This window comes from Canis lupus, chromosome 37 (genome assembly GCF_011100685.1).
Source record: "Canis lupus familiaris isolate Mischka breed German Shepherd chromosome 37, alternate assembly UU_Cfam_GSD_1.0, whole genome shotgun sequence".
NCBI lineage: Eukaryota > Metazoa > Chordata > Mammalia > Carnivora > Canidae > Canis > Canis lupus.
The window spans coordinates 6,343,346-6,362,208 of record NC_049258.1 but is presented as its reverse complement, the minus strand read 5'-3'; the positions used below and the strand labels follow the sequence as shown (position 1 = coordinate 6,362,208).

Sequence of the window (18,863 nt, the reverse complement as noted above, 5' to 3'; positions counted from 1 at the left end):
AGTGAACGAATAATGGAAAGTGAAATTTTATTTATTTATTTATTTTTTTGAAATTTTAAAATGTATTTACAGTAGTATTAAAAATGCAATTCTTATGGATAAATTTAGTGAAAGATATGCAAGATCTGTACATTGAAAACTGCAAAACTTGCTGAAAGGAAATAAATAAATTAATAAATTAATTAATTAAAAAAATCTTTAAAAAGAACATATGAATTCTTTCCAAATTAAGCAGTAGATTTAATGCACTACAAATCAAAATACCAGAGGGTGGTTTTTTTTTTAAGATTTTATTTATTTATTCATAGAGACAGAGAGAGAGGCAGAGACACAGGCAGAGGGAGAAGCAGGCATCATACAGAGCCTGACATGGGACTCGAAACAGGGTCTCCAGGATCACGCCCTGGGCTGCAGGCGGCGCTAAACCGCTGCGCCACCGGGGCTGCCCTGTTTTGTTTTGTTTTGTTTTGTTTTAAACTGAGAAACTTAGGTGGAAATGCAAAGTACCTGAAAAAAGCCAAACTATCTTGAAAAAGAACAAAATTGGGGAACCTACACTGCCTGATTTGAAGATTTAACTGTGTAGCTATAGTAATCCAGGCAGTGTGATATTCCTATGCATCTTGAAAATGAAATCTTTGCATTAGCCAGCATTTGAAAGTTATTTCAATAGCAAGTATTTTTTGAGCTTAAGTCTGTACTGAATATTATAGGCAGAGACAAGCCAGATTTATTGGATAAGATAAATACGATGTGATTACGAAGTGAGATTTGTCTCCCTAAATGGCATTCACAATAAATAATCATGTCTTTATTGTGTTAAGATAGTTCTTTTCCCTTCTGTTTTTTTTTGTTTTCATATTTTCCCTAGTGACTACATATTAAATTTACAATAGAACTAATAAACTTTCTTTTAAATTAAGGCTTTTAGAAAGCAAGATTCCTGTTATAACTGGGTACAATAGGAATTCAGGACAACTAAATCTTGTTAAATGGATAGGATTTGAGTGTGGGAAAGTGAGAGAACATAGATGAAGAAACCTCATTTATTCATCACATCAATCTGCCTGCAATTATACCAATGAATAAACAAATCCAAGCCCTCATGGACCATATGTTCTAGTGGGGAGAGGCAGATAGTAAACATCATAAATAAGAAAAGTATATACTATCTTATATAGTGATAAATAACAGGAAGAAAAATAAAACAGGGACATAGGGAGCAAAGGGTAGAGGACTACAATTATAAATAAGGATGGGGGAGCCCGGGTGGCTCAGCGGTTTGGCGCCTGCCTTCAGCCCAGGGTATGATCCTGGAGACCCGGGATCGAGTCCCATGTCGGGCTCCCTGCATGGAGCCTGCTTCTCCCTCTGCTTGTGTCTCTGCCTCTCTCTCTCTCTCTCTCTCTCTCTCTCTCTCTGTCTGTCTCTCATGAATAAATAAATAAAATCTAAATAAATAAATAAATAAATAAATAAATAAATAAATAAATAAATAAGGATGACCGGGGATCCCTGGGTGGCTCAGCGGTTTAGCGCCTGCCTTTGGCCCAGGGCGCGATCCTGTCCCGGGATCGAGTCCCATGTCAGGCTCCCGGCATGGAGCCTGCTTCTCCCTCCTCCTCTGCCTCTTTATGTCTATGTCTATCATAAATAAATAAATAAATCTTTAAAAGAAAGAAAGAAAAGAAAAGAGAAGAAAGAGGGATGACCAACGAGACCTCTGCTAAGAAGCAGACGGTTTGATAAAAATTAAAGAACATGAAGGTATCTAGGAAAAGAGTACTCCAGACAGAGGTAACAAATATACGAGGTAAGCACACGTGTGCTCTCTTGGAGAAAACAAACAAACAAAAAAGAACAGTAAACTACTGGCTGGAGCAGATATAATATGTTAGGAAAGGAAAAGTTGAAGGGAGGGCAAATTATAGAGCCTTGTAGGCAATTTTAAGAATTTTAGCTTTTATTTGAAGTGATACGGAAAGCCATTGCTGAGATTTTTGAGCAAATGAATGACATGTTCTGATTTAGGTTTTAACAGTATTCTGTGTGGTTTCGAGGTTAAACTAAAGGGACATAAAAGTGGAAATAAAGAGACCAGTTAGGCTATTGCAGTAATTCAGGCAAGAAATAATGGTGGTTTGATCAAGTTGGTAGCATTGGAGGTGTTAAGAAATGGTCAGATTGGTATAAACCTTAAAGGCAGCAAGATTTGTTGGCAGATCAGATATGGAAGGGCAACGTGAAACGAAAAGAATTGAGGATGACCCAAGTTTTTGGCTGAACAACTAGAGGTATTGAAATGCCATTAAGTAAGTTGGGGGGGGGGGCGGAAATGTATGAGGGACAGATTTGGAGGAGATTAAGAGTTAAGTTTTAGGGGATCCCTGGGTGGTGCAGCGGTTTGGCGCCTGCCTTTGGCCCAGGGCGCGATCCTGGGGACCCGGGATCGAATCCGACATCAGGCTCCCGGTGCATGGAGCCTGCTTCTCCCTCTGCCTGTTGTGTCTCTGCCTCTCTCTCTCTCTGTATGATATCATAAATAAATTTTAAAAATGTTAAAAAAAAAAAAAAAAGAGTTAAGTTTTAGGGGTGCCTGACTCGCTCAGTAGGTAGAGCATGTGACTCTTGATCTCAGGGTCATGAATTCATGCCACATGTTGGGCATGGAACCTACTTTTTAAAAAAAAGTTTTAGATAGATTTATTTGAGATGCATGTTAGATATCCCAAGTGTAGTTAATATGCAGTTGAAGTTTAAGATGAAAGTTCAAGAGAAGAGGGCCAGTCTGGAGATAATAACTTGAGGATTGACAGGATATGGGTGTATTTAAAGCCATGAGACTGGAAGAGATCATTAAGGAGTCAAGATACAAAAGAAGAAACTGAAGGACTGAGGCCTGAGTCATTCCCATATTAAGAGATTAGGAGAGATGAGAAGGAAATAGCAAGAAACTAAAAAGGAGCAGCCAGTAAAGTAAGAGGAACCAGGAGAGTATGTTGTCAGGGAAACGAAATACATCATTTCAAAGAGGAAGAAGTAATCTAATGTCAAATCCTGCTGCTCAAGTAAGATAAGGATTGAGATTTGGCCATTAGATTTCTTGGTGCCTTGATAACAGTTTTGGAGTAGTGTTGAGGCAAAAGCCTGATTGGAATGAGTTTAAGCATATGGAAGTTGAGAAATCGGAGACAGCATGTACTGTATAGGCAGATTTTTGATGAATTATGCTATAGATATGTAGAGAAAGATATGGTCACTAAGGGCAAAGTGGGAGTAAAAAGAGTTTCTGATTTTTTTAAGGGAGAATAGAATTATATTTATATACTACCAAGAATGACCTGGTAAGAGAGGAAGAAACAACAATGCAAGAAAAAAGTGAGAATTGCTGGAACCATGTATTAGAGAAGGCCAAAGGGGATGGGTTTCAGAGCAGTTATGGAGGGTTTGGCTCGTTCTTTCTTTTCTTTTCTTCTTTCTTTCTTTCTTTCTCTTTCTTTTTTCTTTCCTTCCATTTCTATCTTTTGAAACAGCTTCATGATATACTAGACCAAGTGTTCTGATTTGGGTTCAGACCAAAGCATAACTATTAAAAATATTTGGCAGAATACAAAATAGTATATATATACTAATTATGAGTAAATGAAAATGTATTTCTCTGTCTTATGCAAGGTTATATACATAGTTTAATTTTCTTTTTCCTATAAAGTAGCTCATATTTAGAGGGAAGTAGTTAGTGTTTTTTGTTATGATGCTAAGACTTCATTATGCCTTGGTGATTTTTTTTTTATACAGGGTCAAGAATTTGCTCCAAAAAGTGTGGCAATAATTGGTCATTCTATGGGTGGTCTTGTTGCAAGAGCATTGCTTACATTGAAAAATTTTAAACAAGATCTGATAAATCTTCTTATTACACAAGCCACCCCTCATGTTGCTCCTGTGATGCCATTAGACCGTTTCATAACAGGTTAGTACTATTACATAAACACTAACTGACCTCCCCGTTTCTTAGGATTAAACCAATCCTCACACCTACTTCTTTGAATGTGCTGCAGATTTATCCATGTGTGAAGCAAGCAGCTCAGTTTCAAATTAACACCTCCATTTCTGAGCATCTTTGGGACTTTCAACTTAGGCTAATGAAACTGCTATTAGTTTTCCCTGTCCATAGTGTCTTACCATGGAGAGCATGTGTTTTATAATCTCTAGACACTTGGGCATCAATTTAGTTATTTGGGGGGTGACTCTGTCTCTTAAAATATGTTTAAACTCTCCGTGTTTTGTTAACTCTTCCAGTACTCTATTTAAAATAAGCTTATGTTTAAGTAAAACAATAAAAATGAATAGATCTGCCAGCACTTTATATGGTGAGATAAAATTGCTAATACTTATTACTATTTTCCCTGTCCATAGTGCCTTACCATGGAGAGCATGTGTTTTATAATCTCTAGACACTTGGGCATCAGTTTAGTTACTTGGGGGGTGACTCTGTCTCTTAAAATATGTTTAAACTCTCCGTGTTTTGTTAACTCTTCCAGTACTCTATTTAAAATAAGCTTATATTTAAGTAAAACAGTAAAAATGAATAGATCTGCCAGCACTTTATATGATGAGATAAAATTGCTAATACTTATTACTATATGTTGGACATTGTATTAAGGACTTTACATGATGTATAATTATTTCACTTGATGCTTAGAGCAGTCCTTTGAAGTAGGTTCCATTATTATCTGCATGTTTAGAGAAAGTCAGGTATTATCTTCACAGTTTATTGGAATATTGTAGGATAGAAGAAAGTTTTGAAAACAAGGAATTCTTTTTTCCTGATCAGTAAATTTATACCATTTCTTACTCTATCAAAATTTGCATTATCTTAATTTTGATGAAAATGAGAAATATACCTCAGTGACATCAAACCAAAGCACCCATTTTAACATAACATTATCAAGGAGTAATTTATTTGCTGGAATATCTGGCCCGATGGTACCTACAGTGAAGTTTAATTTTTTTCCTTATTAAACTTAAAATTTTGCCTGTAGAAATCCTTCAGTAAAAAATTTTAGTTTCAGTGAAGTTGCTTAAACTTGCTTTACTAATTCTAATAATTACAAATGACTTACAGATTTAGGGGGAAAAAATCATAGGCATAGACAAATCATAATACTTGTCATCACAATCAAGAACTTTCTTTATTACATTTTATATGGATGAACCATGTATGGTAAATTAGAATTACTCATAATATATCTTTAAAAACTCTTTGAGGAAAGAGCTTTCAAAAGAATCTGATTTTATTGTTTTTGAAGAGTAGCAATGGTCTGTCTCTAAAAGGTTCAAGCTGAAAGTAATTCTTAGGGTTAGGTTGCCTCTCTGTAATTAGCAAGCCTCGGGGATCCCTGAGTGGCTCAGTGGTTTAGCGCCTGCCTTTGGCCCAGGGCATGATCCTGGAGTCCCGGGATCGAGTCCCACGTCGGGCTCCCGGCATGGAGCCTGCTTTTCCCTCCTCCTGTGTCTCTGTCTCCCTCTCTCTCTCTCTCTCTGTCTATCATTCATAAATAAATAAATAAATAAATCTTAAAAAAATAATTAGCAAGCCTCTTTATTATTTATTCTGTATATATTTCATATTTCATTAAGCCAGAATTAGAGTGAAAAAACAAAAGTTCAAAGAGTGGAAGATCTTAGGTTTTTAGAAGACCTGTATGACCTTCAGAAGTACATTCCTTGATGGAAATACTGCCTTAAATAGAAGAAAGGAAACTGCACTGGGCTCTGGACTTTAGAGGGCCCTGCTCTGTCTGGCATTGTTATTCTCCATATGATGAGGAGTATATAAGCCCAGCAGCCTTCCTCCCCACATGCAGGCTGTGCTTTTACTTCTGGATAGATCATCTAGGTAACCAGGCCTTCAGACTTTTCTTCCCTGGCATGTGTGAATCTGTCCTGAGGGCAGGGATGTAAGTAAGTTTGAGTTGTGGCTAAGGGATGACTCTGCATGAGGTACAGATAGAGCTTGGATATCTTGTACCTTATAGTGCAGGATGAGGTTGGGATGGGAAGAAACGATAGTACACTGATGGGTCAGAGATCTGTCCTTCCTGTGCTGTCATAATCTAGTGTCCATCTCTGAGATGTCCTGGAGTTTGTAATTTGAACTTGGCCTTCCAGTTTATTTTGATGATATATTTGTTAAGGTAGGCAGAGACAATAGATTTAACAGTTTGTTATCTGGAATTTTTACTTTTAAATATTTAGGCATGAGGCCTATGTACCCCATTGATACTCTTGTCCCAGGACCTGCAGATGTTAGGAATGGATCTGCTTAGTCACATTCTAAGTAAATACTACTGAGATCTTTAATGGGAGGAGTTTGCTGTTCCGAAATATTTGAAGCCTTCAATGGGATCAAATGCCAGGATTTGATTACATTAAAGTTTGATAATTTGGAAGAGGAAGTAAGAACTCCTCTGCCCCCATCTCAGATCTTTGACGCTATTTTTTCTCATCTTCCATAGATAAAATGGAAAAATTGCAGATTGTTCCTGTTGAGCTACTTGTTACTCTAAATGCGTAGAACCTTCTTAACCCTTAGATTTTCCACAGCAGCATTGAGTCCCAAGACAAAAGTGATTGTGATTGTCCTGTGATTGTAATTTAAAAACTTAAATAGTATTTCAATAGTGGCTGGCCATAGTAGAAAGCTGCTTAGCTCTCACAGTGCCATGAGTAGAAAGATCTACAATTCTTTAGCATAGTGAACTTGTATCTTTGGAAGAATTTTAGGAGTTTCTACTTGGTATACTGTATAGCTCATGATTTAGCAGCATCTTCGTAAGATGTACAGACCTGTTTGCATCTGGGCTTATGAAAGCTAATAAAGTTTGCATGTCTTTTTTTCTTTATTGATCCCTTCAGTAGCTCTTAGTATTTGTAGTCTTATTTAATGGGAAAACAGACTATGTGTAAAGATACTGATTTTACTCAGAATAGAGAAATGTGAATAACATTGTTCTAACCATTCAGTATGGCTTAAATAGAAATTCAGTTTAATATTAGTATCATACCTTATTGTTACAGGGAACGACTACTAATTTTTAATGTGTGCCTTTATTTCCTACCAGATTTTTATGTGACTGTAAACAACTATTGGATTCTGAATGCTAGACACATTAATTTTACCACGCTTTCTGTAGCTGGAGGATTCCGGGATTACCAAGTTCGTTCAGGACTGACTTTTCTACCAAAATTAAGCCATCATACCAGTGCCTTATCCGTTGTGGTAATCTTTTTTAAGCTTCTACTGAAATAGTAGCAGGTTAGATACAGTAGGGTATGAAAGGAGAAACATGTAGTTGTTTGAAAGTGACTACTGAGTTGGTGTAGTGCTATTTATTTATGTGCACATGTATGAGAGAAAATATGAAAGAATGAATATGAATATGAATATGTTGGGAAGGCATAGATGCATGGGTGCTTATGTCCACAGAAAGTGAAAAGGATCTTAGAAAGTTTGTGAAAATGACTTATTTATGAAAATGACTCTTATGAATAATTGTTCCTTGTTTAAAATAAGTACCTACCCATCAATCAGAGTTTTAACTAAAAGAAAGTGTGGACTGAAGTCCAAGGGCCCCTTGTATCTGAGTGCTATATGCAGTAGAAATGGAATATCAAACTCTTGAATGCTAAACTTAAATTTTATTGAATGTATGACTCTGGATCTCAACTTAAGTTGTGTTTACCAATTTTAAAATTTAAAAATTAGCTATGATAGTATAATAGAACCCTGATTGATGAATTTGCTAATTATTCTTCCCTGCTAGGATATCAAGTATTTGGTCTTTAACTGGGATACATAGCCTTTGTAAAGTGAGTTCAAGTTTCCTTTTAGGACTTATGTTATTTCTTATAGTTTTGATCTTTAAGTCTCCAGTTAAGATCTTAACTTTTTAACTCTATGCAGTATGTAGATATTTTATGTGGTATGTATACATGTGTATACTACATGTCATCTCCAAATATAACTTAATTTCTAAGAAAAATCCAGAGCTCCTTCTAATTTTTAGGAGATAGTGCTTTGATTCATGGTTGTTCTCTTCATAAATAGTCCCTTGCTTGGTTCATCGATTTCCCCACCTTAGATTACTTTTCATCTATTAAAAAATTATTATTGAATGCTTGCCACACATAGAATCAAAATTATTAAGTCTTTGTGCTATTACCCACCATTTTCTTATTACGAGAGGAGTTGTGATATAACCATAATAGCTTTGAAACTAAATTGGTAAATCTCTGAAACCTCATAATATTGATATGAATCTTTTTATTTTATGTTAAATATTTGGGGCAGATATTTGCTGGAAGTCTTCAAAACACTAAATATCAACTCTAATAAACAGATATTTTAGTCATATAAAGTTAGATGTAATTATTTCCTAGACTTGGCCTGGAGCACGTTGCTATATTGATGTCCCTTCCTGCAGCCTATCTTTTAAAAAGCTTTGGTTTCTTTAATTGTGTGTGTGTGTGTGTGTGTGTGTGCGCGTGCGCGCGCGCGCGCATGTGCTTATGTGCTTATGTGCTTATATGCTTGCTTTTAAGGCAGCTTGTATTTCTGCATCTCTAATGAAAATATTTTACCTCTTAATGGAATTTTCTCAAACCTGGTTATTGTCTGAATTTTATTTAGTATTTTAGCCCCCAATTAGCTTGTAATCTTTCATATATCTACATGTATGTTACTTTAAAAAAATAATTAAGAACTAACAATTTTTTAGTGATTATTTCAAGAATAGTTAATTGGCATTTATATTCATTGGGACTAGAAAAAATTAAGTTAGAGATCTTGATCATATTAGTTATTAGTAAGTTAGGCTGAACTGCTGTAATACACAGTCATACAGATAATGGCACCTAAACATTTTGTTTCTATACCCGCCCTAGGTATGTATTTAAGTTGGTGGGTGGTTTTTGAAGGAGTTCTGTTAAGGGACCCAGGCTCCCAGTAAGCAACCCTTTCTTGAATGCAGAGAGAGATGCTGTGAAAAATACCAGATTTACTTAATGTTTCCTGTTTTAAGATGCTATTCATAAGAAAGTCATTGTCTGGTATAAAAAGGAATCTCCAGTTCTTGAAGGGTGCTGTGCCATTGTTAGGTAGTCTTCTTCAAACTGTTGTCTTTTTAAGGAGCTTTGTGCTGTTATGTCTCTAACTAGTAGTATATATCCTAATCTAGGGATTTTTTCAAATTAAGTATCTCTGGACCATACTTGTAAGAGTCTGATATGGGGGCACCTGGGTGGCTCAGTCTTTTAAGTGGCTAACTCTTGATTTCGGCTCAGGTCATGATCTCAGATCATGAGATCCAACCCCATGTCAGACTCCATGCTGGATGTGGAGCATGCTTAAGATTCTCTCCCTCTCTCTTAAAAAAAAAATCTGATTTGATAGCTCTGGAATTGTGATCAGGCATATTTATTTTGAAAAATCTCTCCAAGTCTGAGTATTTCTCAGGCACGCCTGATTAAGAAGTAACATCTTAGAATTTACCAGGGATAGTCTTAGTCAGAACTAAAATTACTAAGATAATTGTAATTTATTAAAGAATCATAAATTCAACCTCTTACTAGAGTATAAAGAGTTAGACATTAAACTTCAGTAAGGAATTGATGGATGTTTTAATAATTTTTAAAGGATAATTTAAGCTTGACTAAGTAGTAATGACAATGACTTTATGCAGGAACTACCTTAATATTTTTGGGTCACCTTTCTAAAAATGTATCATTTAAATATGTCTGTGCATCATAAAATATTGAAACTAATGTTATGTGTTTCTAAATATTAGCTAATGAGAATTTCAAACTTGGGAGAGTAACAAATGTGCTTTTCTTAAGTTGGATTTTTTTTCTTGTTCTTTTAGAGTTCAGCAGTGCCTAAGACGTGGGTCTCAACAGACCACCTCTCCATTGTGTGGTAAATTAATATAACTTATTTTGGTGGTTTGTGGTGGTCCTTTTTTCTCGTCCGTGCATTGATTGGTTTGTTAGCTTTGTGTTAGTACTTTACTCATAAATAAAGATTTGGGAGAAAGATAAGACTTAAGGGCTTAGAACTCTGACCTTGGATTTTGGTCTTAGTTGATCAAGTTTCCTCTTAAGGAACCACTAGCATAAGTCTCAAATGAAGCTAGAATCAAATATCAAAATTATTTAGAGTTTGTCATAGTTGGGCAGAATCAAAGGTATTTGTGATAGCACCTTCTGAGCTCTTGGCCAATCACCAAACTCAGGGACTTGGTGAATATAGCATTAATTATTTGTAGAACAGCACATGAAAAACCAAGTAGAAGTTAGATTTACCTTTAATATAAATAGATTAAATAAGGGTCAAGAAATACATAGACCCCAGTATCTTATTGCTACGTGTTTTGGCTTAAATATTCTTTTTTCACTTCCCTCTGGCCGTGCAGTCCGTGGTGTCTGCAAGAAGCACAAGTTTAGACACACAAAGATGGGGCAGACAGTTGTCCATAGCTGGGATGGACAAGGAGACTTGGGAAAAATAGAAGAACCCTGATAGTTCCATTGTCAAACATCTAGGAGGATTTAATTTGCTTTATTTTTATGTTTATGACTTTAAGGTACATGTTTAATAATAATGATTTCTTAAATACTTTTAGAGTTTAGAGCAATAAACTCACTTATTCCATTAAGTAATAGAATTATGCATATTTGTATGAAAAGTATGTATTTTTTAAAAGTTTCATTTATAACATTTTATTCTTTAGGTGTAAACAATTACAGTTGACTACAATTCGAGCATTCTTTGATCTTATTGATGCTGATACTAAACAAGTATGTATTTTTAAGCTAAAAGTTACTTCAGTAAAGTAAAAGCTTTTGTTACAGCGGAATGGATTTAATACTTTTTATTTTCATAAAAGTAGAAGCTTTTTATATATTGATATAATATATCAATATACACTTAGTTTCAAATTAGAAATATATTTTTATCTGATAATACTTTGATCACTATTAGTAATTAATAGAATGCAATGAAAATGAAAAAGTGAAAAGATATGCTAAATCTTCCCCCAATTATTCCCCTTTACTTGTTTAAAATTTGATATATATCCTTTTAACTTTTATTTAACTTAAGGAAAATCCTTACTGCAAACTATTTTATCCTTTTTTTTTTTTTTAGTAATATGTTCTAAACTTCATGATCTACCTTATTAGACATTTTTGTTTAAATTTATTTTTTAAAAAGCATCTTTACCTTTCTGGTAAGGTCAGATGTCTTCATTCATTGACTAACCCAAGCTCATCAGAACTTAAAATATGTATTTTTAGTAGCTGAATGTTTCCTGTAATGAGATTTCACTTATAAACAGCACAAACCAGTGATTTTCCAAGTTGTTCAATTAGCAGCAGGACACCGGAAATCCTAGTGCCATTTATGGAACATCATATTACTTTTTCATCTCTTTCTTGTCTTCCAGCAGATATATAGTATGAGCATTAAGGATTTAAACAAAATTTAAGGAATTCTATCCATGAACTTAAATCTCTCTGTGAATTGGGAACAGATTTTCTTTTTCATCTTAAGCAACATTTTTTTTTTTTTTAACCTTAGGACATCTTGTAGTCCTTCTCTGTTTCATAGAAACCTGTTTTGGGAACTGTGGCTGTGGCTTCTCCCTTTGGAGAAAAAGTTCCTTATGTATTAGGTAATTTTCTTCATTATGGGAAAGTATTTAGCTCAGATATTTTTGGATTCTTTCCCTTGAAGGCTCCAGTTCTTTGAGAGACTAGTATGTGTGGCCTCTTTCTCAATAGGTCTCTAGGTAATGCTTTCCTTATTGTGTCTTAGAACTTTGCTCCTATAGGACTTTTTGTCTCTTGGAAGTGGGGTAGTGTTTGTGTTTTTTCCTTAAACCCTTCAAGAAGCTGCAGAATTACTATTAGAATCATAGATACTTATCTCTCTCCTGAAGAATACAATAAAACAGAGACACCCCCCCCAAAAAAAAGAGAGAAACCCAAATTGTGTGTTATCACATTTTAAGCCATAAGATACTTATTTAAGTTAGTATAGTGATTAAAGTAAATCAGCTTTATAGAATTAACACTATGTTGGTCATGGAATGCATTTTTCAGTTTTTCAACCTTGTTTTGTGAGCCTTAACTATGGCTAATGTTTTTTAGTTAGTTTGAGAGAATGCAACTAGATATAGTAGTAGAATCTATTAAAATTCCAAGAGCAGTTGTATTTGGAATGACATTTGGTAGGCTTAGGAAAAAGCCCATTTCAGTCTGTGAGTACTATCACAGACAGGTATATATTTTTAAAATTATACATAAAACTAATTTTTTTGTATAGTTGACACACTACATAAAACTAATTTTAATAAATCTTGTTTTCCATTAAATCCTGAGATAAAATTTTTAATACTAATCTATAATAAATTATAATTCTGGATAGATAAGTATTTTACAGACACATTTTAAGGGACAAATGAGAAATTTTTGGTAACTAATATTGCTCAGAATCAAAATATGAAACTGAGTTCTGTTTCACAAAGTCACTATATATAATGGGCTGGTCTAAACATTAGACAATAAAAAATTAGGATATGATTGCTATTCCTCAAGAAGATATTAAGAAGAGAAGCAAACATATATACAGGGAAACCACAACTCAAAGCATAATTAGTCCCAAACATGTGGTACAAAGGAATCAGAATTAAAGAATAATTTTTTTTTTAATTTATGATAGAGAGAGAGAGAGAGAGAGGCAGAGACATAGGCAGAGGGAGAAGCAGGCTCCATGCACCGGGAGCCTGATGTGGGATTCAATCCTGGGTCTCCAGGACCGCGCCCTGGGCCAAAGGCAGGCGCCAAACCGCTGCGCCACCCAGGGATCCCTAAAGAATAATTTCTGATGGTTATCAGCATAAAACACATAGCTGGAAACTTACGAGTGGATAGAGTCCATAGAGAGTAAGGATGGGAGAGTCCTGAGTTAACTGAAATGTTGGCAAAAAGACCAATTACTTTCAGTTGATTGCAAACAGATGTGGCTGCTTTAAAAAAAATCAACACTAGTTTTATATTAGATTGAGTTGATTGAAGTATTGAGTCTGCATCAATGAAGATAAAATATCTACTGCTCTCTACCATAGTTACACAATTATCTAAAGAACTATATTCTATGTTGGATGTTGTATTATAAGGAGGACATTAACAAACTTGAGTTTATCCAGGGAAGGCAGTCAGGGTAGTGAAGGTTTCAAACAGTTCTCTGAAAAAGTTGATGTATATAACAGTCTTCAGTTTCTTGAAGGGCTGCCCCTAACTTAATTTATCAAAGTAACAGGGAGTCAGAGATTTGCTCTAAATATGGCAGAGCATTTTCCTCATAGGAATTGTTAAAGTTGGGATGTGCAGTCTTTCACAACAGCAAGTTAGAAATAAATGTTCAAGCAAATGCTGTGTGACTTCCTAAGGGGTTCCAAATCTTTTCAATGGGTAAATCTTTTCACCTGGGTCCTCACTGTCATTTCATTGTCATTCTCTCTGTCCAACTGTGTGGTTGAGAAAATCAGTTACCTGTTAAGGCCTCAGTGCTTAAACTAGAGAATTGAATAGATGGATTTTAATGGATTTTATACCCAAGTACTTCTTCTTTAAGGGAGGAACTGGTATAAAGTTGCAGACATTTATTTTACTAGGATATTTTAAAACAGACAACAAAAAATCCTATTGTCTGCTCTCATTTTCATTTCACGAAAGAAAGTATATTGAGACACAGTGAAAGTAAGACGGAGTAAAGCAAAGTAGCTTCCTAGGAAGGGCAGTTGGGAATTCGTATTTTCTCTAATGACCAGTGAATTCTTTGTTGTGAGATTGGCACTGGTCTGAATTTGGAAACTAGTGTGTTGGAATCACTAGACTGGAGGATCTCTTAAGTTCTCATCTGACTCCATACCTTTGGATTTTTAATTTGTAACTGTTACTTGAGAGACATTAGTTGATAATAATTGAAAGCATGGGCTCTGGAGCCAGACTGCCTAAATTTGAATCCTGGCTCAGACTCTTTAACAGGAGTATGACCTTGGGCAAGTTCCTTCATTTCTCTATGCTTTAGTTTCTTCCTAAAAATGCAAATAAGAGGATTATTATCTCCTCGAGCTCTTGTAACATATTAAGTACTTCAAACAGTGCCTGGCCCGGAGTAAGTAACTATTGGCTCTTATCATTATTACTTGATGCAAAGTTTCAGTGAACAGTAGATATAAAAAGATTCAAAATGTATCATTATTCTTTCTAGATAACTCAGAATCCCAAGAAGAAATTGTCAGTTTTGAATCACCACTTTATAAGACATCCAGCAAAACACTTTGAGGAAAATCCAGCAATAATTTCTGACTTAACAGGTTGGTGGTAATAAAATGTTTTTATTTTAAATCAAATTTTATTTTCAGGTAAGTTTGTTATTAGCTAAGTCTTTGAAACTGTGGTACCTCAGGTATTATAATCCTGTTATATTTTATTATTTTCTCTATGATGGTTTCTTATAAAGTTCTTGGTTCAGGAAGGGAAAGAGGAGAAAAAACAGCTTATAAGATGTTGCTGATAAAAATTTTGTTCTGAAAAATAACATGACAAGTAGAAAATTTTAAAGAAAGAGTTAAATGTCTATTTCCTGACAGTCACATAAAATACTATAATTTTTATTGACTTAAGTTTTTAGTATCAGTCATTTTTAGTCTTCTTTTGGTTTAAGAGCATATCCTTTGCTGTTAATATAATACCTGTTATACTCAGCTCGGAAAATAAAATGATTTATTTCCTTTTTATTGACACTTTATTAAAGATACCAAATAAATTTTAAATGCTTTACTTGATGTGAATGCTAATTGGGGATGAGCATAAATAACATCTTACTGGATTTTTTGTTTTAAAATAGTGATTGTTCAGGAAACCAATTCTTTTTCAAATCCTATTGTAATCGAGAAGTACTTTGTGAGCATTCTTTATTTAATATTTAAAAAACAAGCCAAATTAATTTCCTTTACCTTAGGGACATCTATGTGGGTTCCAGTAAAAGTATCCAAATGGACCTATGTGGCTTACAATGTAAGTATACCCTCACTGGTTAAAAATTTTTTTCAAAAACGTTTTATTATTTTTGTTTGTTTGTTTACATTTTATTATTAATCTTTAAAAGTTAAAGATTCTTGGGACGCCTGGGTGGCTCAATGGTTGAGCACCTCCCTTCAGCCCAGGGTGTGATCCTGGAATCCTAGGACTGAGTCCCACATCAGACTCCCTGCATGGAGCCTGCTTTTCCCTCTGCCTGTGTCTCTGCCTCTGCCTCTCTCTGTGTCCCTCATGAATAAAGAAATAAAATCTTTAAAAAAGAAAAAGATTCTTGGGGCTCCTGGGTGGCTCAGTTCAGTTACATTTCTGTCTTTGGCTCAGATCTGATCCCAGGGTCCTGGGATTGGGCCTGATGGTCAGGCTCTCTGCTCAGTGGGGAACCTGCCTCTCCCCCTGCTTGTGCACACTTGCTCTCTCTGTGTGTCAAATAAATAATTTTAAAAAAAAATAAAGACTTAGGGCTCAGTTTATTGAATGTATGACTCTGGATTTCAACTTAAGTTGTGATCTCAGGGTCATGAATTTAAGCCCTGCATTGAGCTCTATGTTAAAAAAATTTTTTTTTTGAAAATAAATCAAAATTAAAGACTCTTTTAAAAAGATAACTATCTATATTTTCCCATATTAAAACAACTTAATGATAATTCCTTAATAATATCTAGTGTTCAATTTTCCAGTTTTATTGTAACTCAAATTTTTTCTCAGTTTAAATGAGGTTACAAATAATGTCCGCATATTGTCATTTGTTGATATCTCTTATTCTTCTTTTAATTTCTTATACTTTCTCCACCCCTTTTCTTTCTTTGTAGCTTACTTGTTGAAAAACAAATCACTTGTCCTATAGAGTTTTACAGTCTTGATTTTGCTGATTACATTCCTTCAGTGCCATTTAGCATATTCCTTTGTCTACTCTTTTCCTATACCATAATACTTGGATCAGATTCAGTTGCTTAATCAGATTCAGTTTTTGTTTAGGCTAGACTCTCTCTTTTTTTGTGATATTAGCAGCTATTGATAAAAAGTGCCTAGAGTCATTTAATTCATTTAGGAGGATGCAAACTGGTGGTACCCTGGGCAGCCCAGGTGCTCAGTGGTTTAGCGCCGCCTTCGACCCAGGGCCTGATCCTGGAGACCGGGGATAGAGTCCTGCATCAGGCTCCCTGCATGGAGCCTGCTTCTCCCTATGCCTGTGTCTCTGCTTCTCTCTCTCTCTCTCTCTCTCTCTCTCTCTCATAAATAAAAAAAAAAATTAAAAAAATAAAAGCTAAAAAAATGGTGGTACTCTGATTTTTTTTTTAACAAGAACACTAAATTGTGAAATCTCTCATCTACTAAATTTATTAAAAGTGGAACATATCAGAAAAGGAAACAATTATAATTGCTTGGATCTTTGGATCTTATATTTACTGGTTTTCAGAATAGCAAGTTGGTTCACAAGCCTCCTCCATCAGTGATCATAAATGGTTTTGGTTTGTTTCTTCTAGTACTATAATGAATTCCTATTTTAAATATATTTGTTTCTATCTAAAATATAAAATTCTTCTGTCTTTGACCAGTGGAAGCCATTCAAATTAGGTTTCTGAATCTTTTAGGTAAAGCCACTCTTTGTATTTTATTGATAGTTTTTTCAGTACCTAGTATAGGAAGATATTCAAGCTCATTTTGTTCATTTCCTGCCCCAGACCTTGAATCAACTTTTTCTCTAAGGAGCTCCTCCTATTATTTGGGTAATGGTGTCTAAAAACCATAATTTGGCCACTAGAGATATTTGTAGCTAGTGGGTTAGCTTTTCTAGGCCTTTTCAGTGGTCAGAGCTAAGAATTGTATTTTATCTTGATCATAAGGCCAGAACCAGGAGCACCTGGGTGGCTCAGCTGTTAAGCGTCTGCCTTTGGTTCAGGGCAAGATCCCAGTTTGATCATTGAGTCCCACATCAGGCTCTCTATAAGGAGCCTGCTTCTCCCTCTGCCTATGTCTCTGCCTTTCTCTTTAAAAAAAAAAAAAAAAAAAAAAAAAAAAAAAAAGGCCCAAACCCAAATTAAAAAAAAAAAAAACCTTCCATTTATACTGCCGTTTTCAAGACATAGTCAAGACTGCAGGGTACCTGATACCCTTGACTGATATCTGTATCTTCTTCCCACTCCTAGAATATTAGTTCTCAACAACACCAAGAGTGATAAAGTTAGAATAATTACTCATTGCTTTATCTGGATATTTGAATGATGAAATTACCTACTCTCTTAGTTTTATTATATTTTTCCTTTTTTTTTTTTTTTAGGAATCTGATAAGATATATTTTACATTTCCTCTTGCAAATCATCGGAAAATCTACACTCATGTCTATTGTCAGAGCACCATGCTGGTAAGATAATTGGTACATTGTATATAAATTGAAAAGGCTACTTTTTTTTGTTTGTAAGATTCAATATCTAAGATCTCTTCTTCAGCTAAGAACTATTATTAATTCTAATAAGTTGAAAAATACTTGGAACAGAGTTTTGATTGAAAAGCATTAATTGAAATGTTTCCATAGCTGATAATTTACCATTAAATTATACTTTTAGCTCTATTTTAGGTCTTTCACCCTGTTTTTCTACCTTAAACTATATTTAGGATGAAGGAATTCAGTTCAAATGTCCTTTAATTCTAAAATTCTGGTAGTACTTTAAAGAAAAGATATATTTAAACAGAACTATTTTGTAGGGATTTTATGAAGTAAATACTGTTTTTCTGTTGGCTTCCATACTTAAATTTACAAAGCTTTTTATACCAAACATTCTCTAAAATAGTAACTTTGTTACAATGTTAGACTCAGAGTTACCAAGTGATGATTTTATATACTTCTTTTTAATGAATACCTACTATCATATATTGTCAAAAAAGGTGTTTGATGCTTTAGCATCCCTTTGTTACATTAGGAATATTTAAGTAATAATTTAATAATTTGTCAGCATTTCTTATTTTCAGGAATTGGTTCCCAATTTGGGTTCTTTTCCCTCTTTTCTGATTTTTTTTTGGGGGGGGCATTTTCCAGGTTTCTTTATATTTGTGTTTTTCATAATTTGTTTCCACTTCTCCCTTTTGTTGGGTTATTTTTTACTCTTTAGAACTAGAATCTGACACTTAGTTGGTAGATACAGCCATTTGATATATAGTAGAGTCTTTAGAAATAATAGGCAAGCATCATGGGCTAGGTACTAATAAATACTAATTTTAATGAGATGACCAGAGATTTGTATCTCTCACAGAGACTAGCATCTCTCAGCCAAAAATCTGGATGGGCAGTTTATTTTAAGAGAATCTGACCCTTAAGCTACTGGCTTAAAATATCCAAACTCACTTAATACTAAATTCCAAATCAGAATGTCAGTATTATATTGAGAAAAATCCTTGCCAAAGTTCAAATTCTCCATTTGGCTTATTGGAAGATCCCTTTGCTATAATTAAGGTCCATGGGTATTAATTAGTATAAAGTCATGTGGTGAATTTTTAAAATCTTTTCAATTTGTATTATAGAAGTTTTCAATCTTCTAAAAGTAGAGAGATTGTGATAATGAAATCTCACATAACCATCACATAGCTTTAACAGTTATCAACCCTGCCACTTTTATTTATCCCTTCCTCACTCTTTTTTTGACTGAAACATTCTCAAAGCAAATTGTAGGTGTTTTATCTTTGCATCCTTAAATACTTCAATA

At 34.5% G+C, this 18,863-nt stretch overlaps 1 protein-coding gene across 2 annotated transcripts in view; it reads left to right on the top strand.

Annotated features, from left to right (window-relative positions):
- Positions 1–18,863, top strand: part of PGAP1 (post-GPI attachment to proteins inositol deacylase 1) — a 68,957-nt gene that overhangs the window by 15,739 nt on the left and 34,355 nt on the right. For both annotated transcript variants that reach the window (XM_038585232.1, XM_038585231.1), the window contains exons 4-10: positions 3,796–3,967; positions 7,122–7,279; positions 9,921–9,973; positions 10,788–10,854; positions 14,333–14,438; positions 15,086–15,141; positions 17,444–17,527. In XM_038585232.1, coding sequence (XP_038441160.1) covers positions 3,796–3,967; positions 7,122–7,279; positions 9,921–9,973; positions 10,788–10,854; positions 14,333–14,438; positions 15,086–15,141; positions 17,444–17,527 — 696 coding nt within the window. The remainder of the gene's footprint in view (positions 1–3,795; positions 3,968–7,121; positions 7,280–9,920; positions 9,974–10,787; positions 10,855–14,332; positions 14,439–15,085; positions 15,142–17,443; positions 17,528–18,863) is intronic.